The sequence below is a fragment of the Excalfactoria chinensis genome, chromosome 3, assembly GCF_039878825.1.
Source record: "Excalfactoria chinensis isolate bCotChi1 chromosome 3, bCotChi1.hap2, whole genome shotgun sequence".
In the NCBI taxonomy this organism is placed as follows: Eukaryota; Metazoa; Chordata; class Aves; order Galliformes; family Phasianidae; genus Excalfactoria; species Excalfactoria chinensis.
Window position 1 is genome coordinate 80,312,952 of NC_092827.1, and position 14,732 is coordinate 80,327,683.

The 14,732-nt window shown below is 35.9% G+C and overlaps 1 protein-coding gene across 2 annotated transcripts in view; it reads right to left on the bottom strand.

Moving 5' to 3' along the window:
- The window catches only part of PRKCE (protein kinase C epsilon), a 262,981-nt gene that overhangs the window by 88,835 nt on the left and 159,414 nt on the right, over positions 1-14,732 (bottom strand). For both annotated transcript variants that reach the window (XM_072330880.1, XM_072330881.1), the window contains exons 3-9: positions 10,113-10,272; positions 9,187-9,221; positions 7,672-7,757; positions 6,369-6,501; positions 3,982-4,124; positions 2,770-2,866; positions 1,044-1,258 (exon numbers count right to left, since the gene is read on the bottom strand). In XM_072330880.1, the coding sequence (XP_072186981.1) occupies positions 1,044-1,258; positions 2,770-2,866; positions 3,982-4,124; positions 6,369-6,501; positions 7,672-7,757; positions 9,187-9,221; positions 10,113-10,272 (869 nt within the window). The remainder of the gene's footprint in view (positions 1-1,043; positions 1,259-2,769; positions 2,867-3,981; positions 4,125-6,368; positions 6,502-7,671; positions 7,758-9,186; positions 9,222-10,112; positions 10,273-14,732) is intronic.

A 14,732-nucleotide genomic window follows, 5' to 3' on the forward strand; every position in this document is an offset into this window, starting at 1 on the left:
ACAGTGGGAGCAAGTGTACCCCCAGCTAGTTTGTAGATGACACCAAGCTGAGTGGCTCAGTTGACACACCAGAGGTAAGGGATACTATCCAGAGGGACCTGGACAGGCCTGAGAAGTGGGCCTCTGCCAACTGCATGAAGTTCAACAATGCAAAGTGCAAGGTCCTGCATCTTGATCAGGGCAATCTCAAGCACAACTACAGGTTAAGCAGAGAACAGCTTGAGAACAGCCCTGAGGAGAAGGATTTGGGAGTGTCGATTGATGAAAAATTCAGCATGAGCTGGCAATGTGCACTTACGGCCCAGAATGCCAGATGAATCCTGGGTTGCATCAAGAAAAATATGACCAGCAGGTTGACGGAGGTGATTCTGTCCCCCTGCTCTGCTCTCACGAGACTTTACCTGGAATACTGCATCTGGTTCTGGAGCCCCCAGCACAAGTAGTCATGGAGTTATTGGAGCAGGTCTGGAGGATGGCCATGAAGATGATCAGAGAGCTAGAGCACCAACCTAACAGTATTGAGACTCTTCAGCCTGGAGAAGAGAAGGCTCCAAAGAGACATTATAGCAGCTTTTCAGTACCTGAAGGGGGGCTTACAGGAAAGCTGGGGAGTAGTGACAGGACAAGGGGAAATGGCTTCAAACTGGAGGAGGATAGATTTAGACTAGATAGCACGAAGTAATTCTTTACTGTGAGGGTGTGAGATGCTGGACCAAGCTGCCCAGTGAGGCTGTGAATTCCCTGCCCCCCCGGAAGCCAAGCCCAGGCTGGATGGGGCACTGTGCAACTTGGTCTACAGAGAGGCATCCCTGCCTATAGCAATGAAGCACTGACCTTCTGTTTCACAAGACTTGACCTTAGACACTGTAGCAAGACAGAGCACAGAAAATTCTGGCTGATCAGCAGACTGATATTCATGATTGACATTGTAAAGGTGGCATCAGGGTAGAAACACTTTCTGAATATCAGTATGAGTATTTTCCAGGTAATACAGTCATAAATTAAGCTACATACCAAGGGGAAAAATAAAAGTAGCTATCTACCTTGCCAAAGCTGCCTTTCCCTAACACTTTGATGAAGTTGAACTCCTCAAGGCCTATTCGTTTGGTCTGTGCTTGTTTGACTTCTCCATTTTCACCATTCTCCCCAGATTTGTTAAGCTGGTTGTCTGCTGATGTTGTAGCAGTTGCCCTGTGCTCCTCTCCTCGGTTGTCAAAGGATAATGCTTTCCTAATGTTGTTTTCCAGCTCTTTGATTTCTGTGGAAACAAGAAAAAATTTTAAACAAACACCTTAAGTACAACCTCTATTAGTCCATTATCAGTTTGGAGAAGGGAGATTCACCACCCTTGAAGGCATTCTGCAGCTAAGTATATATATTTAGTAAATTGTTTCTTCACTTTAGAGTAATCAGCTAAAAACCTGCTGCAATAGGAAGAGAGGCCTTTTGAAATGAAGCTCAGACACATCCAAACTGTGAATGACAAGTCAGAAGAGTGGCCAAATAGTTGTTCTAGTGATTTTTTGGGGTGTTTCACTACCATGGAACATTAATTCATTTTGAATCCTCTCTCTTAGTGCAGCTCACCTTCCTGCTTAAATATTTCAAAGCCATTTCATCAACAGTTCAAAGGATAGTTGGGCATCCCCATTGGTGGAAGCCAACATGAATGGAGTATCTTACTCAGCTCCATCTCCTATCAGACACAAGTCAGTAAAGTATTTGACAACTTGTTATTGCTGATCCACATAGCAATTATTGTGTAGATCTGCTAAATGGTTTTCAAAGCTTCTAAATGTACTTCAGAATCTGCCTCAAGTTTTTACATAGTACTTCTGCCTTATGGCCCTGGAAGCAAAAACTAGGCATCTAAAACAGTGAAATGTATGAGTATATGGACAAATTCTTTATTCTTATTTTAACCAAAACATCAGATATTTCAAAATTATTATTTAACAAAAATGTTGCCTCTGAAACCAAAAGGTTGAGAACTTTAAATCAGTTCTGGACTTCCCTTTGGCAAGTTTTCCCCTTCAATTAAGGGTGATAAATTTCTCAACTGGAAATAATTTTCAAAGAACTTTACACAAAAATATTCATTTTCTTTTGACTTTAAAAGATTGCATTCACTAATTTAGAGACACAACAGTACAGAAGATGTGTTCACAGACAATTAATTTCCAAAAATATCAGCTGGAACAGATTTTAAACATACTTCTAACATACATGTTCTGTTAATCAGGATGTTCAGCTCAAGAAACAAATGTAGTATCAGTGACAATTAACAGTATTTGTCTCTAAATCCTATAGAGAATGCATAGATACTCTAGCATACCCTAACTGGGTGGAAGCTTTGATTATCACGAACATTCAACATGCAACTGCAAAGAGGTAGTTTTATCTCAGAAATTCATTAAAAGACAGAGGCTTTTTCTCAGATAGTTAAAGACACTTATGTTCTGTGGTACTATTTAAAATGTTATCACTCTTACAATAGCACAACCTCCCTACTAATGTAGGCAAGGACTCACCTGGTAAACTTATGTATTTTTTGAGAGTTTTATAATTTTACCTTGCACAGATTTTAAAGAATTGAGAGCAAATCTTCAAAAACAAGATTTTACAGTTTGTATCTTTCTCAGTAAATGATTCATTTTCTCATTGTAGCTACTTGGTTGATGAGGTTCTACAAAGGCTGGCGCTGTTAGCTTTTTTACTCCTCATGAAGAAGGGCAGTAAGTGACAGTATTAGAAAAGAAAAAGTTCAACCTTGATCACATGGAGAAGTCGGTGCTGACTTTGACCTATCTTCTTCTGATGATGTGCTTCCAGGAACTGGTTGCTGATTCTCTGCACCTGCAATTAGCTAAAAACAAAACCAAAAAGGGAACTAATTTATAAGGTCCTCCAGTGGAAGGAGTGCTGAGTGGAAACTTATCAACATTAATTCAAAAGTAGAAATATTAAGAAAACTGCTGACTCTCACAGAACCTTAACCATCAAAAGATGGCATCACACAAATACAAGACCAGAATATAAAGAGAAAGAACCAGCAATTTAAAATAAAACAGGCTCTTCAGATGAAATAAATGTAATAACCATATCCAATGAGTTAAAGTTTTAAAAAACCACCCTGGACCTGTGTAGAAATCAATCCCATAAATGCATTTAACTATGTATCAGTAAGCGCTGCAAACTCACTCATGCAGTAACAACAGGAAAATATCTTTTCCCAGGAGTCTAATATCAATTAATTTCTGAGTCTTCCCTGCTTCTGTACTGTTTTGAAACAACATGCATGGGTTTCAAGTGCACAATAATTGGAAAAATGTAAAGAACAAAGGGACAATGTTTTATGAAATTATGCTTAAAATCTGCCTATTCCTGCAAGTGAGAGCAAACTGAGATAGAAAATGTGGCCAAATTCTGATCCAGGATATGTAAATCCACAATAACTCCTGCGACTTTGGATGAGGTGGGTTGGCATTTCATTTAAAGAAGATCAGTCTGCTTCTTCTTATAATAACAATGGTAACTCTGGAACCATCATCTGACGAACAGTTCCTTTTCATGTGCATCAACTCACTGTTCACTTACTACCACTTATTAGCAATGTTATGGAGTAGCACAGTGTCTCAAACAATCAATTATTCCAATTCTGAGTCAGAGACACATTTACGTTTTTATGAACTGCTTTGTCAGATATTGTTTCACTGTCAAATCTCCCTTCTTAGAATTAAGAAGGGGAAATATTTTGAGACTGTAGAATCTCCAGCTCTAGAGAATTACATCAGCTCAAAATAAATTTCATACTGAAATTCAGAACAGATGAATAAATCAATAGCCAAAGGCTTAGTTATGCACTAACTTAAAAAAATAAAAATAAAAAAATCTTTTGTGCTCATCAAGTGAGTGGGATTGAGCTCCAGCTTGTGAAGCTACAACACAGCCATAGTAGTCTCATTTTTATACCAGAATTACCTTTTTCCTCCTTTGCCCGCTATTAGTGATCTTATCTGGAGTGACTCCAAGATCAGCAAGAACTTTAGCTATGCCTCTAGCATCCACTCCACAGTTTGGTGCCACATTTGTTTCACAGCGTCGATGTACATTCATCTTGCAAACTGCAACAAAATGTAAAGTAATAAAATAGCATAAATACTATCTTATCATTTTGTCTTACTTAAATCGAACCTCACTGGATCTACCAATAGTTTTTTCAAATAAATATAATTTTGGTAGAAAAATTCTTAGCTGGATTTGCAATGACAGTTGAAAGTTACTTTAAAATGACTAACCTAGTTATTGTTCTTCTGCTACGAAGATGCAGAACTTATAGTTCTCATACAGTTTTTATATAGTCCACACAGGAACAAATGAAAACATCTGATGACACTACTAAAATCTTATACACAATTTAAAACATAAGAAAAACTTCTCAGAGCTTGGACTTTAACCATCCATTTGCTCTCATTCTGTATGTAGTTTCTTGCTCAGTTTTACTCAGGAAAATTAATTCCTACTGCAGGCAGGCCTAAAATCACCAGTGTTTTACGTTCTTTGGTACTGTTAAACATCCTCTACCCTCAGATGGCAATCCATGTACTAAGCTCTTTCTCTTAAATACAATCTCCTGAAACTAGCATACCAGTAGGAGGGCAGTAAGGTTACAATGATTAAGAAGTAACAAGGAGAACACAGCTCTATTAAAAATAGCTTAGAGTGAGGAGACAGATGACTTAGATTTCACTGCCCTCTTGTGGAATAAGGCACAAAGAAAGCAAAACAGCAGCTGTAGTTAAATGCTAGATGAACATTCAAGTAACCCAGTTCCTCACTTCATTATTTTTAGACCAAACTACCAAAACAAAAAAATAAATAAATCTAAAAGATTTATAAACCTGTGCTTTGTTATATTGTTAATCAGTGTCAGTTTCACTGCATTAGCCCTAAAGAAAAGAAATATGCCTCAGATCATGACAGCAGTGTAAATAATCTTTGGAAGTAATCATGCTCTACAGGAGTCAGGTTTCCAAATATACTCCTATTTCCATGTATGTTTCAGCTCAGAAGAAGAACAAAAAGAAACTGCTACAGGTGCTAGTTTTAGTATATTGAGTTTGTATGTTGTGTGATGAAAGCTAAGTGGTAGGATTCATAAGAGAGGACACTGAGGAGTTGAATGCAGGGCATTTCTGAGTACTCCAACTTCACGAGTGTATTCTGCATAAAATGCAGTGGGAAAAATAAATAACAAACAAACAAAAAAACAAATACAGAAAAACAAACCCAGGAAAAAAATAGCTCTGCAATACAAGTTTCATGGTATTAATAATTACACTGGGCAAGCAAGTACAACTCTGAACAAGTAAATGTTCAGCACTTGTTAAAAAAGAAAAGAAAGCATGGGAAAAAATTACAAACTCCAGCTTGGAAGAATATTAGATTTCATGAAGATAATACTGTATTTTTCTATGCTTTGGTTTTATAAAAACGTAGAAAGTAACATAGGATCTCTGAACTATTGCATCCACAGTCATGCATATGAGACATAACATTATTCTCTGTAGTTGAGAAGAAAGGAATGACTGTGGTACCTAAGAGAGAATATGCCAGTGAACTAATAAATTCACTAGTTAAGTGGAAAGATATTGTAGTTCTGATTAAAAATCGGGTGGAAGAAAAACAAAAAAATCAGATTTAACTGAAAAAACTTTTCTGAACATATCTCCACTGTAATTAAAATAGCAATTTGAACAGGATCTTTAACAGTAACAAAGTAGCAGAATTTCAAGTTATTTTATCACGAAGCACTGGCTAGAATCACAATGTTAGGATGAAATTTCACAGTGCTCTTAGTGTTTGTCACTTAGCTGTGAAAGGCATGTATTCATTCTCTTAGTGATCAACAATATGTGATATAAAACATTAGGTCTGACCTTTACCTATAATTATGTCTCATCTTAAATAACTGCAAAAGACAGCGTTTCAGCGATTACACATTTAGACATATATAGAGGGCTGCTGTAAAAGTAATTGCTCCTATTTTATGATGTTTGCCCATGATGTCAGAGCAGATGGCGGTGGTACAGCAGCAGAGGTTGAACCTTTCCACCAGTATCCCATTACATGTTGTTGCTGTGTAAGAGATGACAGAAGAAGGGCAGTCTGACACAATGGTGCTTAACATGGAACCACATATGGAGTAAAGGTGTGTATTTGAATCCTTTCATGTAGAAAAAATGGCATCCAGTGACATTCATCAACACCTGCTGAACATTTATGTAGACCAGACAGTGGATGGGAGCACAGTGGGTGATGTGTTTCAACAGTGGTGATAGTGACATTGGGGTACCTCTGCACCTTACCTTTGCATTGTAAACCTTGTCTCAAAAGACCCCAGAGCAATGAACCACAGTGGTCACAGAAGGTGGGCACTTTGTAATTGTGAATGCTAAACTTGTGAGGCATGTTGACACTGAAGCGCTGAGATCCCACTTGCTGAAAAAGAAGAGCACAAAACAATTTACTCTAATTAATCTTTTTATACTCAGTGTACAACAAGGCCTTTTATGTTTTGAAACTACACAGAATTAATAAAAAATGAAATAGCCATATACTCAAAAGATGATCTTTGCATTAGGTATGCTCTAGACTTCTCCTCACTATTTTATCTGGGGGAGAACTGCTGTTGTCCAAGACAAAAAGTCTAAAGTATACTTCCCAGTACTTCTGGAAAACAATAAATACATAGCTATCAGGCTATCATAGCTATCTTAATGTGGAAGGCAAGGAAGTCACTCCCAATTGTTTGAGGAGCAGGAGGCAGAACTAATACAAGACTAAGATATATATCGCAACCCATTTACCTTCTCATATCTCACTGTTCTTTAGATGATGAAATTAATTGTGTTTAGGGATTCCAAAGTTTGATTATTTACTAATTAAAGGATGTCACTGATAAGTTTTTATAGTGGCCACTGTACAGCAGGAGATTTATTTCAGTATTTTTCCTTCCCTTTCCTATTACCATTGGCTTCTCTCCAATGATCGAGTACCCATTCTAAACAATGAGAACATTATATCAGCAAAGCATGCAAGTCTCCACCAGTCTGGAGCCTAGGAATATAAATCCACACAAGATTTCCTATCTTCCTGTGGGTACCATGCATAAACAGCACTAGATAAACACAGTACTTTATCACAATCCTATACAAGAGATCAGTTTTTCAACATTAAATACTTATGGTGAACCACATATTGAAGAGCAGTTCTAATATGAAAAAATATTTTTTCAAAGGAGGCTGTTCAGAGAGACTGTGAATGTCCCATCTCTGGAGGTGTTCAAGGTCAGGTTGGATGGGTCCCTGGGAAGCCTGAGCTGGTGGGTAGCAAAACTGCCTGTGGCAGGGGGTTGGAACTACTTGGTCTTTAAGGTCTCCTCCAACATAAACCATTCTATAATTGTATAAAAATTTTATTAATTAAAAATGAATTGTTTTATAACAATTTCCAAGTAAATTAAACTACTGTCATAATCTGTCATTCTACATCACAAGACAAGAAGGGCACAAAGAAGTTTATAAAATGTACTGATCAAATACGGAACACAACAGTAATATGAACAGATGAAAGACAGAATCTAGAAAAATGTTTTTTATAAACGTTTACCTCATCATGAGTTTCCTGTTTTTTTAAGCCAGCACACTTCGTTATTATAAGTTCATGGCATCTTTTGTGGACTACACAAGTGCAAACTGTAAACAAGAACAAACAAAGAAGCACCAAGAGGTTTAAAAAAAGAGATTTCATGCAGACTGATTTAAAACTGATTTGAAGACTAGAAGAGATGGAATGTTAAATACAAGCCACAGGTGACTGTGACTTGGTAAGTTGTATCCAACAAGCCTCACTTACAAAGTCAGACAACAATGAACTTTTGAGAATGAGGGTTAAGGAAACTAAAGCATATCTGCCAAAATCTCAAGTCATGTATGACCGCTTCTAAAATATTAGCTACGTGTTTCCTGATTTTTTCATAACATTTCATTTATTTGATAAAATCCATGATTTCCCAATTATAAGAGACACAAAGATCTCTTATAAAGACAATTATTGCATGGAGAGACTGCAGTGAAAAAAAGTCACAAAGGTAGTAGGTTGCGAAATTCAAAGAAGCAAAAACGGAAGGTGAACTTTCCTTCTGTAATACATTACCAAATGTTGATAAAAATAAAAGTGTTTCAAGAGGCAAAATTATTTTGTCAATATTTGTACTGATTACTTAAGCAATTAATAGCATTTGAAGATATGAAAGATTAAAAATTACAAGGACAATAACACTGTAGTATTCAAGGTTATTAATTTGAGAAAAGAAAATGGCCTCGAGGTAAAAGAATGAGTTTGATTTTTTTTTTTTTCTTGTACTGGTCATGGCCAAGAGAAAAAAAAATAATCAAAACTCGGGGAATCTCAATTGTACATTAATGCAGTATTTCTTATTATAACATGTAAAATCATTTCTTGCATTTGTTTATTTACACTGAAATTTCATCAAGCCTTTTGTAATGAAAAATCATCACTAACTTGGTTATTTCTACTTGTCACATGAGAATTAGTTGATAAACATCATCCCAAGATGTGACTGCATGAAAAAAAAAAAAAAAAAAAAAAGAGTACAAGAAATTCAGATGAAACGTTGAGTTAAAAATGAAGCATTTGTGCAGTCTTTGCTATAACCTTCTTTAATTATGACCTCTATAATTATCTCATCTATTTAATTATAGTCTATGCAATTACCTGGCATTTTTAAACAGTAATTCTTAAGTTGAATAAAGACTTAAGGAAAAAGAAGACAATTTTAAAACGTGTGAGATGAAAAACAAAGAAGCCAACATCTCCAGACACGCCATCCTAGTTGAAAGTGCAGAGAAGAGAGTTAGGATTTGCTGTTCAGAGATGTTAACTGTGCTGCAATTTCACATATACTACCTACAACTAAACAGTCTTGAAAATCTCACTGCGAGTTACTGTAAAGACTGAATCTTTGGTGACACCAGAATATTCAAAGTAAGTTGTGCGAAATCCTTATTGCTGTACATATAAATTATTTGATGAAAATATTATTTATTATTAATATGTTACAACAGATGTATTCAAACTGTTTCCCCATAGTCTTTCTCTTACCTTGACATTGGTATCCCTGTTTTCCTATTACACCCCTGAAAATAAAACAGTGTTTTAGAGAGCAGAATATATATCTATAAAAATGAAAAACATTTCCCCCCCTTTTTTACTGGACATGTACAGGCTTAAAAGAATTAATTATTTTAATCACTAATCTGATATTCTCATTAATGTAATGAGATGATTAGTTCAAGCAGGTACCCCATTTCAGTAACAGGTTGGAACAGAGCCTGTGAAGGGATTCAGAAGTAAAGACATTTACTACAGAAAATAAGGTAAAGCCAAAGGACACAGAGGGGGAAGACATGAGAAACTAAAATGGTCATTAAGTAATTTTATTAATTGACAAAAGACTGCATTTGCCAATACTGTTGCTTGAAATTATCTTAGCTAACCTAAGGCCTAAACTGCAGACTTTACTTAAAGAATACAGTTGAATTCACATACAAATGTAATTACATTGTTTCACACTGACAAAGACTCATTCACTGCGCACTCTTACAAAATTCTAATTACGGATCACATCAGATCTTATAAGCATTAATGTGCAAATCAGTATCTCTGGGTAGCTTTGGAAAACCTCAATAGAGTTGCTGAAAAATAACTCAGAACCAAACGTCTCCTTTATCTGAAAATTGAGTGATAAACATGAACTTTTTTTTCTGAAAGGGAGTTCTCAACATATATTGCAATGACAGACTGTACACTAAGTATCCTAAACTGGGAACTTCAAAAATTCAATGTTTCCATATTCCTTTATCTTTAGTAACAGTTATAGAAGCTTGGCATTTCCTAGGAGAAATGTAGTAGTACTTGAGTATCTAAATGAAAGTTCAGTCATCTTGGCAAAACATAACAGACCGGTAATAGGTCCAAATCTACACTTACAAAGTTAGAAAGAAAACCAAGCCAAAGTTGTTTCATACCATATAAAATCTCTGCAGTGTGAACAGTATGTTGGTTGTCTAAGATAGGTGGCCATAAACTTGTGTCCATTGACCTGATGTACTCTGCGTCGTACAGCACCCTGCCGCTTTCTGGGGCGCATCCGTTCCCGAAATACACGTTCTTCATTGTCTTTGGGTGCTGAAACAGGAGAAAAAAAGAGTAAGTACTGGTTGTATAAGGTAGAAACATGAAAAAGAATGTATATATAAAAATAATCAACTGCAATAAATAAGGTGATATCTTAAAAAACAAACAATAATCACATAGTTAGATCCTTGAACCAGCTCTGACTTTCATGTCATTTGATCTTTATGGACAACAAATGAAAAAAGACAATAAAATTAAATAAAATTTTACAAAATCACCAAAAAAGCCCCAACCTTTCTCCCTCTCTGAAAATGCAGACAGAAGAGCAGGGAAGATGAATAGAAGTACACATTATCATACAGAACAAAAAATTCCAAGGATAGTTTACTAGGAGATTTTGTGATTATGGCATGAGCTTCAGGCTCTAGTAATCTACTTTGGTCCTAATACACTTTCAGCAAAATTTTCAAAGGAAGGAAGATGTTCCTTGCAACCAATTCCGTTTTGGTTGTATATGAGATTTAACAGAAGAGGAAACAAAATCTAAAGTCACTGTATCTCAGATATGTCTCAAAATGAAGATCTTTGGAAAAATCCGTCATAACACATTGGGTCCTTTTCCTAAAACATTATTTTGAAAAGTGTTATGAATTCCTCTATTATTCTATATTCACATTAGAAATGAAGAATAGTGCACAGTCATTAATGAAAGACAAAACTTTACAAGCATTCCTAGAACCACCCATATCATTTGAAATTAGAACACCAGATTTAGGAGGCCATAATCCACTCATGCACTGGCCTTCCTAAATCAGTGAGTATAACACTTATGTATTAATACTTATTACTCAGCTACACTGAATCATTATAATAGCAAAAAGATGTGGTTAGTTGTAAGCCTTCATTTACATGAATGAGTTCATCCCCAAGAAGTACTACAACATTTAACAATAATGAAGTGGAAATAAATCATTGGAGAGCAACTCAAATCTGCAGCAATTTCATTGTGTTACAAATATTTAACTAGCCCCAATTTTTGTGGAATTAATCTGTCAAAATAACTCATCTTTTTGTAAATTTGAAAGGTGCTGATTTAGGAATTCTTAGAAAATTATTTCAAATTAAGCTGATGAAAACACAAAGCAGAGAATCAGAAATCAACATCAATTTCTTTTGCTGCACAGCAAGGGAAAAAAAGCATAACATTGTTGAATTCATTTACACCCTAGAAATACCATGCTCCTTACACAGTATACAGAACCTCTCAACTGAAAGTGAGATTTCACCCCACCAGATCCATCTGTGAGATGGCCAGAATAACATTGCTTTTATATTCTGAGTTCTCAGTAAATAATTGCTGCCTTACATGCAATGCTACCCCTTTTGTTTATGTCAAAGAGCAATCAATATAATGGCTCTAATTCTCCTTCAAGAAAGAGATATGAAATTATAACTAATTATCAGTTACACTTCTTTTTGTGAATTAAGTAAAATTCCAGCTTCTAAGAAATACCACAGCCTATGGGGAGAAAAACTTTTGCAGAGTAAGCACAGCAGGTAGTTGAAATTCCTATCAAATACTCTTATTTCCAGCTTCTGAATGAATCACTTTAAATGTCACTGGAAACCTGTCTTAAAACAAACAAACAAGCAAACACACACCAACAAAAAAACACTATTGTGGGAAATAATTCTATAGGTAACATGGAACAGCTCTTCTGCTCATCACCCAGATTTTAGAAGTTGCTGAAGTATGCAGTCTGGATATGAGAAAGCTAACACACCACTCTCCTGGAAAGGTTTCACAGTTATCTGTTTTTATGAAGAGAACAAGATGTTCTGAGAGTGCACAGCTCACAGTTGATATGATAATCAGTCTACAATGTCACTTTTCTCCTTTTTCCCTTTTTTTTTTCAGTCTCAAGAGTAACCCTTAACAGATAAAGTGCATGTAATTTTACAGAGCAGATGAAAATCTTTCGACTAGATCAATAGAACATCATGACACCAGGGTTAGTTTTTGTTTTTTATTAGTACATCTGTAAAAATAATTGCATTACTTTAATTTCTATCCTTAACACTTTTATGAAGCTTCATTTTTTCACTTACAATTTTTACAGTTAAAATAACAGACCAGTGTCTTTTTCAGAAATGCACTGATTTGAAAACTGATAGAAGCAATATACTAGTTCTGAATATCCAGCTTAGACAGCAGATCTCCACCACACTAGCCATCAGCCTTACTTCAAATAGATCAAGGCACATTAAGTTCTGTTACACATCGGTAAAGCTTTTCTACAGTCATAAAACTATCCTGCATGGATCACTGTGATGTTCAGGACCAGAGACCCAAACCAAAGCAGTTACTTTCCAGGTGACTCAGGTCTGGATGAAGTGCCCATGGGTTCACACCCAGGGCTGTGAGCCACTCCTCTCTACAAGCACTGTAAACACCCTTACTTCAAACTAAATCCATATCCATTTACCTCATACATGACCAGTCAAACCAGAGATATTCATACAGTTCTCTCAAGACATCCATTTAAAACTGAACCCCAAAGTTTTCTCTTTTTTCATGAGCAGGAAAGTCATGACCTCAGAAAACAGTGAATAGTCAGGAAAAAATGGAAACATTTTGCTGAGAGAGCCAACTAGCATTTTCAAGTCTTATTTTGGAAACTCTGGCAACACAAACAAAACTGGCCTTTTAAAGCTATTTTTAAAGGAAAAAGTCCTACACCGGTATATAATAGAAAATACAACTAAGATATAGCACAGTGTTCAATCACGTCATTTATATTCTTAGCAGAGGAGTTCAAATGAAAATTAAGTGATTCCGTCATAGTCAGTATACAAAGCACTTCCAACATAAAGAAAAATGTATTCACATAGCACTTCTAAACAGTCACAGAGGGTTATCATTCCTCAGTAAAAGCTGTTTTTTTGTTTGCTTTTTTTTTGGGGGGGGGAGGGACGGGGGTTGTTTTTTCCTTGTAAAATACATTCTGTTCCATGTTTCGATTTGGAGTCCTTCAACTCTTTGCATTATTCAGTTTACCCTATTCAAATTTCATTTCTGAAAGGAGGAGTAAGGAAAGCTCATGATCACTTTAGAGCATTCATGGAGAATACTTACAATGCAGCATACTGATTTTAGGCTTTCTCTGACGGCACTTGAGAACTGCCAAATTTAGGACTAATTTTGCCTCATACTGTATCCATTAATGCCTTTGAGTCTTTTCACTGCAGCCAAGTGTAATTCTCAGTTATTTGGAAAACAATAGCACATAATTCTTTTTACATACTCATGTACACATATGTTGCCTACAATTTCAAAGTTCACAGTCCCAAAAAGTCTTGCAGGCTTAACTTCAGGCACTTAAAGAAGCATTATGTGAGTCAACAGAAGTATCTGGAATTCAAAATTCCATGAAATTTATAAATACTTGCAGAAATTGCAAAATGGATGTTGAAATGAACTGTTTGGAACTTCATTTAATACTGTTAATCACACGGTTTCTGTTCAGTACACTTAATAGCCTTAACTTAAAAGACAACTAAGTAATACAGAGTACTCCATAATCTTCAAAGAGTGCAAGACTGGGGGATAAAGACTCTGAACACTAAATAACAAAAGCTGATACATGTTAGGACTCTTTTTATAATGCAGTTTGAGCACAAATGAGAAAGGTTTAGTGCGGGGTGACATTGCAACAGACAATTATTCAGCACAGCAAAGTCTGGCATTTCAGTCCCATGCCCTGTAAGTTTCAGGTAGTTACATGATTCTGAAAACAAACAAAAACACAGAAAAATATTGCAGAAAATGAGAGAGAGAAATGACATTCACAGAAAAGTTTCACTGCTTTCACTGTTAGTGTGACTGGGGAGCTGTAAATTGGACTGCACTGGGCACCTCCCTGGTGAAGGGTTTGCCTTTAAGAAAAAAAAGTAATGACCACACCAAACAAAAACAAAGGTAAACCCATACATTCACATTTCCTTCTCCTTCCTTTTAAATGGTTTTCTCAGTACTAACACATGTAATTACTGATGTGGTAATTTGTGATAAAAAATAGTAAGGTAAAGACAGTGCGGTTCCATGAAGTTTTTATGGGTGGACACAGATTGGACAGTTTATGACAGGTATCGATGGAGCATGCAATTTTTGTAAGCTTTGTCCTAAAAGCATACATTTTCCAGTCAGTTTCACTAGTAAAGAGCAAACACAAAGATTTTACTTACAATATCTTGCATCTATATCTTTATTCTGCCTACATGTATTTAAAGACGTCCCCCTGACACATGAACAAATGAAAAGTGATTGAAGTGTGAGAGGCACATTCTGTTTCAGGGCCTGTTTTATTTTTATTTATAAAAAATGCTTTAAATACATCTCCAGTTGCCTCATACCGAGCCATTATTTACTCCTGGCTCATACCTTCTCTTCTTCACTCTTATCCCAAATGTACTCATTACTTCCTCAAGCTGAAGGAACAGTGGTTCTCCAC